Source organism: Drosophila melanogaster, chromosome 2R, assembly GCF_000001215.4.
Source record: "Drosophila melanogaster chromosome 2R".
In the NCBI taxonomy this organism is placed as follows: Eukaryota; Metazoa; Arthropoda; class Insecta; order Diptera; family Drosophilidae; genus Drosophila; species Drosophila melanogaster.
The window spans coordinates 24,092,077-24,107,063 of NT_033778.4; the positions used below are offsets into that span (position 1 = coordinate 24,092,077).

General features: G+C 48.2%; 2 protein-coding genes across 3 annotated transcripts; one reads left to right on the forward strand and one right to left on the reverse strand.

The window, feature by feature from the left end:
* Positions 1-2: 2 nt before the first annotated feature.
* On the reverse strand, positions 3-6,560 carry gek (genghis khan). Its single transcript, NM_079113.3, has 11 exons — positions 6,422-6,560; positions 5,331-5,549; positions 4,996-5,267; positions 2,039-4,942; positions 1,701-1,977; positions 1,201-1,629; positions 933-1,139; positions 683-868; positions 529-622; positions 266-462; positions 3-186 (listed from the first exon to the last, which is right to left on the reverse strand). Exons 1-11 carry the CDS (start codon positions 6,447-6,449, stop codon positions 86-88), a joined length of 4,914 nt encoding a protein of 1,637 aa, NP_523837.2. The 5' UTR covers positions 6,450-6,560; the 3' UTR covers positions 3-85.
* A 573-nt stretch (positions 6,561-7,133) lies between these two features.
* On the forward strand, positions 7,134-14,956 carry enok (enoki mushroom). 2 transcript variants are annotated; one of them, NM_001299894.1, is made up of 5 exons: positions 7,134-7,564; positions 7,799-8,667; positions 8,727-8,810; positions 8,871-13,614; positions 13,679-14,956. In NM_001299894.1, the coding sequence occupies exons 2-5, from the start codon at positions 7,805-7,807 to the stop codon at positions 14,861-14,863; spliced, it is 6,876 nt and encodes a 2,291-aa protein (NP_001286823.1). In that variant the 5' UTR covers positions 7,134-7,564; positions 7,799-7,804; the 3' UTR covers positions 14,864-14,956. The 2 variants fall into 2 exon arrangements, with proteins under 2 accessions (NP_001286823.1, NP_523838.1); NM_079114.2 differs by having other exon boundaries at positions 7,134-7,295.
* Positions 14,957-14,987: the final 31 nt, after the last annotated feature.

The window sequence follows — 14,987 nt, forward strand, 5'->3', positions numbered from 1 at the left end:
TTGATATTCGAGAAATTAAATATGTTTATTACAAACAGTTATCTTAAAAAATCGATTAAATTACACGTGTAGAGATTGACTGAAGTTAATCATTATTGCTTAAGCCGTCCATGAAGGACGATGCCATTGGACTGGGCGTTCTGGAGATAATGTTGTCATTGCCATAGTCATCGGAGTTTGCATCCACTAAAAGCACAGAATAATAATATATATATGCATTAGGAAAACTCCGACTAGTCTGTGCTGTGCATTAAATGCTGCTTGCCTTGTTCTAGAAAATTGGATTTTCTACTCTGGGGTATGCAACTCAGCGAATGTATTATTGGACTGCAGGCTTGATCGGCTGTTTCGAGCGTGGTTGGTAAGTCTAGGAGTCGTTGATTTTGAATGCCATCCCCTGGCCCCATGTGAGAAATGTGGTTGAAATTAGTCGGTGCTGATATCATCTTTGATCTACGATCACTACAAATAAAAAGCGAATAATGAGGACTCGAATCGATTGCGCCAATAGGTTAACTGAAGCCCAACCTTTTGATGGTCTTGTTTATCTCCCTGATAGAGAATCTCCGCTTTATGCTCGGAAGTCCCTTTCGATTTCCGTCACGGTATTGCAAAAGGCCCTCTGCAAATAAAGCATGTGGTTTAATGGCCCTGATAAACAGACGTGAATGATTTAGCTTACTTGTGTGAATATTGGATAGGTAAACAATCAGCGGAGTGTCATTGACTGAGGACAGCACCACGTTTCCCAAATTGTTTAAGGGAAGTGATTGCTTCAATCCAATCGACTGCACCCATTCGGCAGTCTGCGTATTGAATATATCCAAATGTGTATCCGAAAACACCAGCAAGTGACCATCACAAAAGGCTGGAATGAGTCCACAAAAGAGTTATACATCATGAGTCATAACCGCATCTCGTTTTTTACTCACTTATATACGTAGGGAAGGCTGGATACATAATTTCCCTATCCCGAGACTTTCGCCCTTGCAGGTCTACGTATATGGCCAGAGTCTGGAACACCAGTAAGTACTCCCCGAAATTGCCGCCGCTGGGGCACAGAATTTCAATGACCCTGACCGCATCCACTCCGGAGTAGTTCAAAAATGCACATAACTGGTTCTCCGGATGAACCAAAGCTAATGAAAGATACGAAGACGTTATAAAGACTCTCAGAAAACGTCATCTATTACTACTCACACATTGCAGTTGCTTCTCCGCGCAGAAAGTATGCGGTAAATCCGCTTTGGTGAGCCACAACCAATCGCATGTCGGACAGAATCTGCAGGTGCTGCGCCATGTAGCCAATTGTGAATTCGCAAGTCTTCTGGTGTCTTGTGCGCGTTCTATTGATTTCGTAAACTACGATTTGTGTGTGGTTATTCGGCCGCTTTAGAGCGATGATAAATGAGTAAACGATATTGGGGAAGCGGCGGATTATTCCAGTGCAAGCAGATATGCAGTTCTTCGATTCGACCACCTTGATCCACTCGACATCACTAGCCTCTAATGCCCTTATAGGTAATAAACGCAAGTTGCGCTGCTTTCCGCAGAGAATGACGAGGATCTGCTCCTCTTCAATGTACCATAGCTGAAGAATCTTCTTGCTTTCGCCAATACGAGCGATCTCTGGAAATGTTTGTTAGCATTTAGTTGTGCCCTCTTCTACTTGCAAGTTTTCATAAAATGTGATTGCTTACCGTACTGGTCCAGATTAATGTAGAACAGGCCGTCTTCGGTGCCCAAGAGTATTTGATTTGGATATATGATGACAGAACACAATGCGTTTCTTATTAAAGACAGGGTATTGTCCAGAATCTCGTTAACTTTAAATATAGCAGTATTTGGTAAGCTGTTTCGTTTCAATATTCGATGTAGTTCTCCCAGGGCAATGACCCACTTGGACTTCTCCGACTCGTTGTCGGCGAGCATAAGGGTGTTCAGCGAAAGACCGCCATCGATAAGGGCGGTTTTTATCTGGAATGAGGAAGATGCACACATTTAGTCTCAGGAGATGCTGCGATGGCAGTCTGTTTACCTTGAAAATACATGGCACATCTTTCTTGGCGGCATGGATGACATCGCTTTCGCGCACACTACCCACCGAGAACTCGGGATCCCTCATATCCAGCACTTGGGACACGCTCACGCTGGGCAATGCACACCGATCCGGCGAAATGTCATAGAGGAACAACTTAAAGTCGCAAACAACTACGAACTGCCGAATCCATCCTCGCTTAATCACCCCCGACTTGGGGACCTTTACGTAGCCCTCGTATGCCGTGCCGATTCCCCTGGTGGGATCGATTCCCAGCGGCCGTTTCGTCTGATCCATGGGCACGGGGCACGTGGTGGGCACCTTTTGGCAGCAGATCGTGTGACAGGCGAATCCGCAGATCTCGCACACAACGCCTTGTCGTGTGAGCCCCACCATCAGCGATGTGCAGTGATTGCATTTTGTGGGACTACTGAATGTGCGCACCAGGAACTGATGGATCGCCGTGTTGCCGGGCACTTTCTTCTGAGATTCCTTGACCAGCTGGTCACTCTCCTCGCGGGACAAATCGCTGACCGAGGCTTCTTTCATGGACGAATGATCCTTGTTGTTCTTACCCGCATACTTTGGCTCGTAGTTGAAGAGCATGCCCGAATTGCCGGACTGGAAGAAGTTGGGAGTGAAATTGTCGCCGGATTCGTTGCCAAAGCTCTCGGCAGAATCTATAATCTCGGAGTTCTTTGACATGTCGCGGAAGAAGGCGCTGCTTAGCCCATGATGCGTTGATTTGTTGAGGAACGACTCGGAGTATTCCAAGCCTCCCTTCTGCAAGTCCCGCAGTTCGGTTTCCTTCTTCTGGAAATCGTGCAGTATGGAGTCGTACCGCTTTTTGTAGTCTCGAACCTCTTTCTGTGTGGATATGAGGTCCGATCTGGTTTGACTCAGCTCATCCGATATCATGTTCTTGGCCTGAATCTCCCTTTGCAGCGCGCTCTGCAGGTTGAGCAGCTCCATCTTGTCCAGCTTCTGAGAGCGCCGGTTCCTCCAGTTCTTATTGTCCACACCGTTGTTGTTGAAGGTACCCACATGCTTCAGATACTCCAACTCCTCCGTCATTTTGGTGGCCAAGGCCTGCAAGTAGCCTCGCGCGTCTTTCTCATCGGACACCCATTGAATAATCTCCGCCATTTGCCGCTCCCACAAGGTGATGGCCTCCCGTTTCATTCGCAACTCCTTGAAGATCTCGTCGTCCTCCGCTTGAAGTTCTTTAAGACTCTTTGACTTGAGATTCACCTCGGAGCTTAATCTCTGCTTTTCCTCGAACCATGAGCTTTTCTCCAAATCATGCTGCTTCTTCAATTCCAAAAGCGTTTCGGCGGAATCGGTAATCGACTCCATTTGAGTGTACTTCAGCCTTTCCTGTGTTTGTTGCAACTCCTTGGTGAGTGCCAAATTCGCGTTCTCTAGCTCGCTGAACTGCTCGCGCAGTGCTTCCAACTCCATATTGTGGCGCGTCTGCTGATGACTTAGCTTTTCCGAGAACTGGAGTTCAAGGCGTTCGATCTCGTATGACGACATCTCGGAGGAAATGCTGAGTGGCATAGTTGTCTCCACACTCGAGGAGCCCTTCCGCAGCTCCATCTGCAGCTGCCTGCAGCAGTCCTCCGCATGCTCCCGCAGCTTCTTTTCTTTGGCAGCCTCGATGACAGCATCCTCAATGTGAAGCTCCAATTCCCTTCGCGTTTTGTCCGACTTTCTCAGTTCGTTCCGCAGGCTGTCGTTCTTCTGCATGGCACCATCAAGCTCCTCCTCCTTGTCCCTGACTTGGCGGGAGAGCTTCTGCTTCTGATTTCGCAGCTCCGAGAGTTTCTCAGTGACCTCCGAGTACTCCATCATGGCGATGTTTCGTTGAGAGATGGCGTCCTGAAGTTCAGAGTCTTGAGTTTTGAGCCGTTCGAAAACCTCGTTGTGTTGCTTTGACAACTCTGCCTTTTCCTGCTTCAAAGCCGCAAGCTGATCGTTTAGTGCCTTCAGCTGAACGGAGTCCACCGGTGTCTCCGAGTTGTTGCTCGGCAGAATGGCCAACTGGGGACTGCTTATGGTGTCCAAGGTATCATCTCCGAAGCCCGAGCTCTGGTTCTTCTTCGAGTCCAAGGTGGAGCTGCTGGTCAGCGAGAAGGTAAACCCGATGAAGGGCAAGTGAAATCCAGAGAAGGCAGGATTGGCTGACGGCGGAATGGAGTCCGTTAACCGGACGTCATTGTCGTCCACATCGAAGTTGGAGGTATCTGTTGGACTGGACACTTCCGGCACATACGGTGCTGGTCCCTGCCTTATGTTCTTCCAGTCGATGCCCACAAACCAGGGGTGGTCCATGAAGTCTTGGATGCCGTTCTGACCAAGTCGGTTCTCGGGAATACATATCAGTTTGCAGAGCAAGTCCTGAGACGTCTCCGATACCTTGTAATTTAGGGTTTCTTGTGACGGTAAGTTGAAACAGTTTTGGTGGTTCATGATCTTGCCATAGGTTTCCACCAAACTTTCTGCGTAGAAGGGCGTCTCTCCGTAGAGCATCTCGTACATGCACACTCCGAGTGACCACCAATCACACTCCGTGCCGTAGCGTCCCTTTCCGTCCTCCATGGCCCTCAAAATTTCCGGGGAAATGTAGTCGGGTGTGCCCACGGCCACGTTGGACTGTACGGTGCCATCCTTGTCCAGGCGCAGGCAGGATCCAAAGTCAGCCAGGCGCACGTGACCGCGCTTATCGAGCAGTACATTATCCGGCTTGATGTCCCTGTGAACGTACCTAATCTGGTGAATACTATTGATTGCCAGGATCATCTCTGTGATGTAGAACTTGGCCATGTCCTCGGGCAGCTTGTCCTCGAATTTGCTGAGCAATGTAAGCAGGTCTCCGCCGCAGTAATAGTCCATCACCAGATACTGAAAGGAAGGTGTTAATAAGGTAAGAACGGAGAATAGGAGTGCTGACATACCAGGTTAATATTGTCTTGAAAGGCATAGTGAAGGTTGGTGATCCACTGCCGGTCGCCGAAAACCAACACATCCCGCTCCTCGCGGAAGCAGGCCGTCTCGGCCCTCTTCAGCATCTCCCACTTGTTCAGAATCTTCATGGCATACACCTTTTCGGTGGATATCATCTGAACCACGCACACTTCTCCAAAGGCACCGCGTCCGATGATCTTGAGTATGTCAAAGTCATCTCGGCTTAGTCGAAGCTTTCGCACTATGTGCACGAAGGGTTTGGCTGTGGGGTAATTCAGGTTTTAAGTACTCGATAGCACATCTGGTTTGTACTAAGCATAGTTACATAGTTTGAGGAAATCAGAGACGCCCTTCTCCCTGCGCAGGGAGGAGTTGCTGCACTCGTCATAGAGAACGATGAAGGTGTCCAGCAGATAGTCCAACGAAAACTGATGTCCTTCCGTGTCCTCGCCGAACTCGGCCGCCCATTTTTGATCGCTTGTGGTGTCGCTTAGAATACATTTCAGAAATGTGAGCCTTTTCTTGCAGCTTCCTGTGGTTATATCTGCAACGTAGAATTTGGTGCGTGAGTCACTAAAAGATATAACCACTTTTGATGCTCGAATAGTTACGTATTAAATAATATATCGTTAAAAGTATTTGATGAGTAGGTACTTTTTTTTAACTCAACGCTTAGATATTTAAAGTGCTGTGGAAACCTAATACGTAAGTATCCTTGGCATCATTAAAAAACACATATGTATGTAAGCTGATAAAAACTCGGAGACTGTCCTCCTTTGGCCAAGAGCGCGAGCAATTGTTGTATTACCCCAAAAAGCCGACCAACACATGCATCGCAAACATTTGCCAGCCCGCAACAATGCCGCACCCACTGACGTCGCAGACACCTGGCTCCTTCCAATTCAGAAATGCGGCTCGGGGGGCAGAAATCAGCTCAAACGGGTGGGTTATGGCTGTGGCTATGGCTATGGAAAACCAAGATGAAACGTGGGGGAAGGTAGACCGGAGAACAATGGGCGCAAGCAGAAGGCCGTACTCCTAATGGATTCCGCTATATTTCCAAGCATGCACAGCTTTCCCATATTTTCCGCATTCTCCTATTGGCCACCACTATTTACGATTCATATTCGGGCCATTTCGATTTTTCAAACATGTATGCGGGACATGCATGTGTGTTGGACCGACCCCCCGTACAGGAGGATATATTAGGTATGGAGCCGTACCCTACGCTCAGCATGCCAAATACACCCGAATCTCGCCTATATGGCTGGTTCTTCCGCACAGATATAAATAAATAATTGTTTATATGCGTGTATGTATGTATGGTTGGCAGAATGCGAAACAACAAATGCTCAATTGGGAAACAAGCACGGCCTCCAACTGCCGATTTTGGTGTCAGCGAACCGCGCGTATTACCACTGATTTCGGAAGATTCGTATTCCATCTTAGTTATTGCTCCGTCTGGCCTAAACCATATTTATCCGAAATAGTGCAAAAAGAAAAGCCGAACTGTTGTCGAATTGTAGTGTTCCGTTTCGTTGGGAAAACAGAGTGGCCCTATAGACTTTTAAAATAAGCCTATAAATACCACAATTTTCATCGGTATTTTGGCTTTTTTAAGAGCGGTCACACCGCCTTTATCAGCTGATATTATTACAAGAAATATAATAAATATTTTATATATTTTTTATATATTTTATATATATATAATATATTATATATAATATATATAATATAATAATATAATATAATATTATTTTATATAATATATATTTATATATATTATGATTACAAACATATATAGAAGATCCAAAATACAGGCTGCTTGCTCAGCGGCATTAAAAGATATATTCTCAGCTATTTAATCTAAGATAATGATAAATATCTTGTTAGCTGGTAAATAGTTATTAAGTCTCTGAGAATTATATTCTAAGATAAATTGATATAAAGATTTAAAGAGATTAAGATATAAAGATATAAAGATGTTTTCTTCTATCTAAAAACATATAATTTAACGTGGCCCTCTTCGTGTTCCATTCCATCACTCCAAATGCGACGCCGCGGTATTTAACCGCGTTTTTGTTATGGCGTAGTGCACATAGGCCTTCAATAAAGCCTTCTAATACTCAGTAGCGATCAAACTTCATTGCAAAATTAATATTTGTTATTGTTTTCGCGATACTAAATGCCTTCCGATGCGTTCTTCACCAAAAGTGTAACGCGGAGCTGAGATAAATTCGCGCATCGCATTAAAATTGCGCTTACTTTCACCGCACTCGAATTGATAAACGTATGTACATACGAGCGTACTGGCTCGCATATGTATCTGGATATGTGTGTATGCAGCAGATAGTTTCTGTAAAGTGGATACGTACATAAAATGGGATAGTTGTGCGGAAACGGCTCGAACTACTCGAATTACGGTCGCAAAATGTTTATCTTTGTGGCGTTTCGAATTTCGAATGGATGTACTAAAAGGCCGGGGACTACTCATTTTACAAGTGCAAATAGCCCATTGGTTTCGCTCGACTTCTTATAATCCAATCGAATTATAAGCTCGTATGTTTTCACAATATACCTATAACAAATACATAGGTTCTTAAAGGCTGCTTCCTTGAGATGCACCCCATATCAAGCAGATAAAGTACCTTTATATGTGTATCTTGAAATAGAGTGCCTATTGACTACCAAAAAAGTTGAACTATCTTACATGAAAACAGATTTACAGATTGAGAAAGGCCAGGCCGAGTTTTCTATAGTGCAGCTACTAACCTAATGTTTAATGCGTTTCAGTAAGCCATGATGAGGGAATCGGCGCATGATATCAACATGGACACCTGGAATCAGTGGATCCTCGAGGCCATATCAAAGATCAGGTCCCAGAAGCAGAGGCCCTCCGTGCAGAGGATTTGCCAGGCGATCGGCACACACCACAAGTTCCACGAGGACATTGTGGCAGAGAAGCTGGAAAAAGCTGTCGAGTCGGGAGCCGTCATAAAGGTCTACAACAAGGGACTGCACTCCTACAAGGCACCAATGGCCAAGCGTCGCGTCAAGGTGGACAAGAACACTAATCTGTACAAATTGGTGGCCAAGGCGGTCCACGACCTGGGCGAATGCGAGGGATCTACCATCAAGAGCATTGAGAACTACATTCAGAAGTTCAACTGTATCGACTTGTCGCCCAATGTGGACTTCAAGGCGGTCATTAAGGCTTCGATCAAGAAGGCCGTGGATGCCGGCTTTCTGATCCAGGAGGGGAAGCTATATAAAAAGGGCAAATCCTTGACAACCCCACGGAAATGCGCACCCGTCTCGGAGGTGGTCATAAAGGGCGAGGAGTCCTGCACCCACTGCTCGGGAAATTCGCAGAAGAACCTCAACGGAATCCCAGAGCCCTTGAGCTCCTGCAAGCAGTGTGGGATCTCATTGCACACCACCTGCGCCAACATCGCCGGCAGGTGCAAGTCGCAATCCTACGTGCTGCTCTACATGCTCGTCACCAAGGGCACTATCTGGGATTGCCAGAACTGCGCGGACTGCGCCGTTTGCAAAATGAGAAATCGGGGCCCGTGCTTACTGCAGTGCTTCGTGTGTAAGGACCACTTTCACTTAACGTGTCTTGATACGATTCCAGACAAAAAGCCGAAGCATCCATACAGGTGAGTCAGTGTAAAATTGCCAGCTCAACTTGACTTTACGGTCTTTATACCCCATTTAGGTGTAAGACATGCTCCAAGCAAGGCTTTGATACTCCGAAGTTGGTTAAGAAAGACAATTCAAGAATTAAAATGGAAGCTGAGAGGTAATCTTAAATACATTTAAACTTAACTATTTATATTGAAAGGAAAAACTATTATTTTAGAATGACCCCCTCGTATAAATATGCCTCCAATAAGCGCCAATCCATCAAAAAGGATGGCAACATCGAGAGTCCTTCGACCTCGAAACTTTGTGTCTACAACGACGGCAACGGCCAGAGAAGGAAAGTGCCCGCCAGCTTAAGCTCTAGAAAAATGAACCACAGTGAGGACCAGTTCGAGTTCCCCAGCAAGCAAAAGAGGTCGCAAATATTACAGGGAGGCTACTTGGCTAGCCAGGAAACGCGGAAGCGAACCTTTTCGGATCTGTCCTCCACGAGTTCGTCCAGCGAGAGTGAAGACGAAGACGATGAGGACGACGACAGGAACAGGAATGGCGATGACAACGACCAAGACGAGAGCACGTCGTCGGATTCGTGCACATCATCCAGCTCAGATTCTGACTCCAGCGAGAGTTCCAGCGACACCTCCGAATGGGATGACGAATACGACGAGGAAGAAGACTACGACACAGATCGCAGCACGATAAGGGAGAAAAATGTCTTTGAGAGTGGCAAGCAGAGCTGCGCTAAACTTAGTACTGGCGATGGCCTAGGCTCCCCGCAAAACAATGAATTGGGTAGCGAGAATTGGGGGTTTGCTGCCGTGGCAAAAAACCCCATCGATATATTTGTGAAATCGAAACATAATAGCAATGTCAAAGGAATTGGTTACTCCAAGCCAGCAGCAAGCACGTTTGCCACGTCCCCCGCAGCCAATCGAGTGCAAAAGAGCACTCCAGTAGCTTCGTCTACTCCCGAAAAAAACTCTGCACCGATTGGCGGCATGACAATTAAGCGTCAGACTGCCAATGGGCAGAAGAAAAAGATTGTTCCCTTGAAGAGCATGCCCCTCGAAGCGGGCAAGTCGTACGAAAAATGCGAGGACGACATTCCGTATCTAACAGAGGAGACTGTTATGAAAGTTCAACTGCTAGAGGAGATAGAACGCAGCAGAGAGACCCACAGCCAAGCTGATGGAAAGCGGGAAATGAACAACGACGAGGATGCGCCTGGGGAAAGTACAAAGCGGGCCAATCCCTTTGAGAACCAGCCCCTTCCGCCTGGTGTCACCGCCACGGATGTGGAATTGTATCAAGAGGTGCTCCATAAGGCCGTCGTTCAAATGTCCAATAATCATATAGAGAAGGTGAACGACGTAAGCCTGAAATCCGGACAGAACACCCAGAGTCCAAAGTCGATTCAAATTGGAAAGTGGGACATTGAAACCTGGTACTCCAGCCCCTTTCCGCAGGAGTACGCCAGGTTGCTGAAACTGTTTTTGTGCGAGTTCTGCCTCAAGTACACAAAGAGTCGTTCTGTGCTGGACAGGCATCAGAACAAATGCATTTGGAAGCAGCCGCCAGGCACTGAAATATTCAGGCAGGGAAACATATCGGTGTTCGAGGTGGATGGCAATGTCAACAAGATTTATTGCCAGAACCTGTGCCTGCTGGCCAAGTTCTTTCTCGACCACAAAACACTCTACTACGACGTAGAACCCTTTCTGTTCTATATTCTCACTAAGAATGATCAAAGCGGGTGCCATTTGGTTGGCTACTTCTCAAAGGAGAAGCACTGCACCCAAAAGTACAATGTGTCCTGCATCCTGACGATGCCGCAGTACCAGAGGCAAGGCTACGGTCGCTTCCTGATCGACTTCAGCTACCTATTGAGCCGAGAGGAGGGACAGCTGGGCACTCCGGAGAAGCCTCTCTCCGATCTGGGACGACTTTCCTACTTTTCCTACTGGAAATCAGTCGTGTTGGAGTATTTGTACAAGCATCGCAACTACACAAAGATCACCTTCAAGGACATCGCCATTAAAACAGGTCTGGCTATTTCCGACATCGCCCTGGCCTTCGAGTTATTGAACTTCATCAAGCTAAGAAAGAACGATGGCGACATTAGGTATCAGATTAATGTGAAAATTGAGTGGAAAAAGGTTTTGGCCCACCATAACAAAATGGCGAACAGCAAGACGCGAATAATCATTGAACCCGACTGCTTGAGGTGGAGTCCGTTGCTGTCGGTGTCGAAATTACCCAACATAATCAAGCCCATTTCTAATCGTGAATATTTGAGCAACCAAATGGAGACAAATTCTAGTTTCAAGGAAATTAATGAAGACAAAATCAGCGTAAAGCAGGGTGTTTCCACGTCCTCAAAGGTGAATCAGGAGTCTTCCGAGTTGTCTACCAAGAATCGGGGACCCAGCTCGGAAAAGTTAATTGACGAAAGGGAAAACCAGCGAAAACGTGCATATCCGGAGGAGTTCTTAAAGTCAGCGTCTAATGAGGCAAAGAAACCCAAGTTGACTGCACCTCAGCCGAACCTCGAGGATCAGTCTTTCGGTGAGCTCTCCGACTCATCGGATTGCAAATCTTCTAAAGATCTTTCGGAACAGTTGACCAAAAGAGCTCAAAGGTTGGCCAAACGCAACGACCTCATCCCCCACACCAACAAAAGGAAGCATTTCGACCGGCCCCTTGAGAACAATACTACTTCAACCGACCATAATCCGCCAGCTCAAAGTCAAGCGGATACTGCGGGCACCGAAAATGGCCACAAGTCGGAAGAAACGGCTGCCAAGGAGAACTGCAAAAATGTTGTGGAAAAGGAGCATGTCGACAAGCCAGTCAACATTATGCCCAAACTGCGGGGTAAGCAGTCCAATGGTAAGCGTTCCGAGGAGCCTCAGTTCAATGAAAATCCTACATCAGACCCAGTCGCAGTTGCCTCGCTGAGTCCAGCCAAGGAAATAACTAGGGAGCCGGTTAAAGTGGCAAAAACGGAGAGTCCTGGCAAAAACCAGGAGTCGGCCAAGCACGATGCTGAACCCAATAGCGTCAGCGATCAAGTGCTTGATGCAGTGGCCAAGAAGACGAAAAAGACGTTGTTCTCTGATGTAGCATCGTACAACACTGAGGATGTAAAATATAATTCAGAGGAAAAGCCAATGGCAATCGCGCAAGAGCCAAAAGAAAGTCCCACGGAGGCTGGCATAAAGGAGACCAAGCCGCTTGAAGTTCCTGAGCAGAAGGCCAAAGCAAAGAGTCCCGAGAAGCCGGCAACCGTTGCGGAGACAGTATTGCAGCACGTACATGCTCCTGTGAATACGGAAAAGATCTCCACGGAAGAAAGTAAACTGGAGTTGGATGTGCACTACTTAAAGCTTTCGCCGGACTCCGCGCTCAATCCACCAGTGGCCTCAGTGCAGAAACCAGTGCCCGAGCCTCCAGCTCCGAAGGAGAAAGCTAAAGACCTCCAGGCCGCTCAGCCAAGCGAAGCCTTGCAGAAGCAACCAGAAATAGAGATGGTCAAAAAAACCGAAACCAAAACCGAAACCCCTGTATCTAATCCGCCATCAAACCGTACTGATGTTTCCTCTCTCGTCGAGCAACCAGTTAAGGCTGCGCCAGAAAAAGTGGAGCAGCCTATGGTCAAAGAAGCTGTCGACATCAAAGATAAGGCACTCAAAAAACCTGTGCCAGATGTGCCTGTCGTAAAGCCAGAGGCTACTAGCTGCGAAAAGAAAATCGATCACAGCAAGACGAAAGTGTTTCACGAAAAGGAAGCCATCAAAACCGATCAACAACTAGTGCAGGTTAAGGAGGAGGAAAAGTCAAATGCGAGAGCGCCATCGGCACCCATTCCCATTCGGGACAAGATCCAACTAAAGGGTAACGAACACGCCCAGTTGCAGAACTCCATTCCCTCCCAGTTCCCACTGAATCAGATGCCGAACTATCACACTTCGCAGTACTGGCAGTGGGAATACTATGGCTACAATCTCTCTCACCTGGACGCATCGCAGAAGGGACAGAAGCAGTTCCACAAGGACCTGGCCACGACAATGGCGTACACGCACAACTTTACGCAAAACCTTTATCAGTCCGCCAATCTGGCCATGCAGCACGCCCATCACCAGATGCACCAGACCAAGGAGAAGCACAAGGTGGAGCGCAAGAACAGCGGCAAGAAGGAGGAGCAGAACAAGGTGGTGTCCAGTGTCAATGTGGTCAGCACGGCTCGCGAGGATGCCCATGTGCAGCATTGCAACGAGTACGCGGCCAACAACCAGGCGGCCTTGTACAACCAGAAATGCGCAAGTCAGCAGAAGCAGGCGCAACAAATGAAGTCTCTGGCCAATGTCCAGAACCCAGTGCCCCGGCAGAGCAACTCCAACGCGCCAGAGTCGACGGTTCTTATGCCTAATCCAGTGATTTCCCAGGCGGGATCTGTGCCGGCCAAGCAAAAAGTCGAACACGGAGTCAACTCGACATCGGTCATTTCGCGCGAGGGAAAGCTCAACAAGATTGGGCATTCTAACATTCACGCCACCGCCCAGCACGCTAATCTTCAAGTGGGAGGCGGCCAGTCCGACGTCAACCCGAACATGGTTTACAACACGGAGTCCTCGGCGAATTCGGCCATGCAGCACTACGATTGCGGAATCAGTGCCCAGATCAACATGGACTCGCCGGCCAATATTGGCTCCGCCATCGCGCACGGTCCTCAGGAGATCTCAGCCACGTCCAATGTGCACATGCATCAGCCGCACAGGCAGTTCTCTGACTGCTCCATGCAGAACCAGCCGGTAACGACGCCCATGCACATGTCCATCCAAAACTCCCACATGCAGCAGCAGAACAACTTGAATTTGAATCTGGCGCCAGAAGGCTCGTCAAATATTAACCTCTTAAGTAATCCACAGCACCAGCACCAGAGCAGGAAACTCAATGCCCAGGTAATGCATTCCACTTTGTTTTTGCCTGTGTCTCGTATTAATTTCTATATACTTCACTCTACAGGCGGACATTGCAGTTAGCTCACCGACACCTTCGCACAGAGCCACGACGCCCAAGCAAATTCGGAGCGGAAATACCCAGCAACGCGACGCTAAGAACGCGGCGCCACCCACAACCACAACAAATACTCATCATCAGATTCCCCAGGGCGGAGCAGCGGCAAATATTTCCAAGTCGCATCACGACTCCTTGCACAACCTGCAGTTCTCGCAGCACGGACACCAGCAGAACATGCAGCCCATCGACTACGTGCCCATCCCGCAAATCAGTCAGAACTTCTCGGCGAATCCCTCGAACTATGACATCGTGGGCATGCCGGCGGTGATCCAGCAGCGGATGTCACTGAACGGATCGGTGCACTCGCTGGCCAATTCGCACCAGCGCATCGAGCAGCCATCGTCAGCGTGTGCCGTCAATAACTTTTACTTGCAAAACAACATGCCGGCAGCTGAGAACGCGCCTCGTGTGCCGGTCTCCAGTTCTCTGGGCGGTCCGCCGACGGCGGGTAACAATGATCAGCGGCAGGCAGGTCAGGACTCGATAACCACGGCGAATAGTAGTGGCGCAACAGCTTCGCTGGCGGGCAATCTGTGTAGCCTGTCCAAGCTGCAGCAGCTGACCAATTGTCTGGAGAGCCAGCCGTGTAACACGTCACCGGGGGCCCAGGTGAATCTGGCGCCCTCTCCGCACCATCCAATTCCGCCCAACTCGACCCCTCCGCCGCACCTGCTCATGCAGAACAGAAACATCTCCACGCCACCCAACATGCTGCAAACGCAGGTAACGCCGCTGCAGTACAAGTACTATCCGGGCAACATGAACATCCCGCCAATCACGTCGGCGCAAAACACGAGTCGGAACACCCGCAACACACCCTCCGCCCCGGTGCAGCACACGTCGACGCCGATGGGCAGCGGTAACAATAGGACCGCCAATGTCCACATCAGCCCGAACCTGATGGCCCCATACGGAGCGATCAACAGCTACCGGATGTCGCCGCAGCAATCCCCGCCCACTGGAAGCTACAGCTCGGGAGGCGACTACCCCAACTCGCAGATTCCGATGCAGATGATGAATATGCAATCTCAGTACCAGGATGCCTGCGTGCTGCAGCGAGGCACTCCATCGAACCCGATGTACCCCACGTATTCCCCCTACTTACCTCTCAACGGTTCTATTCGCAGATAATAGATGCGCACATTTTATATGTTACTTTATTAAGTATGCCTGTACATAAATGTGTGCTGTAAATAAATATATATTACGTCAATTTAACAATCCAATCCCCCAGTTTAAAATGATTCAGCGTCGT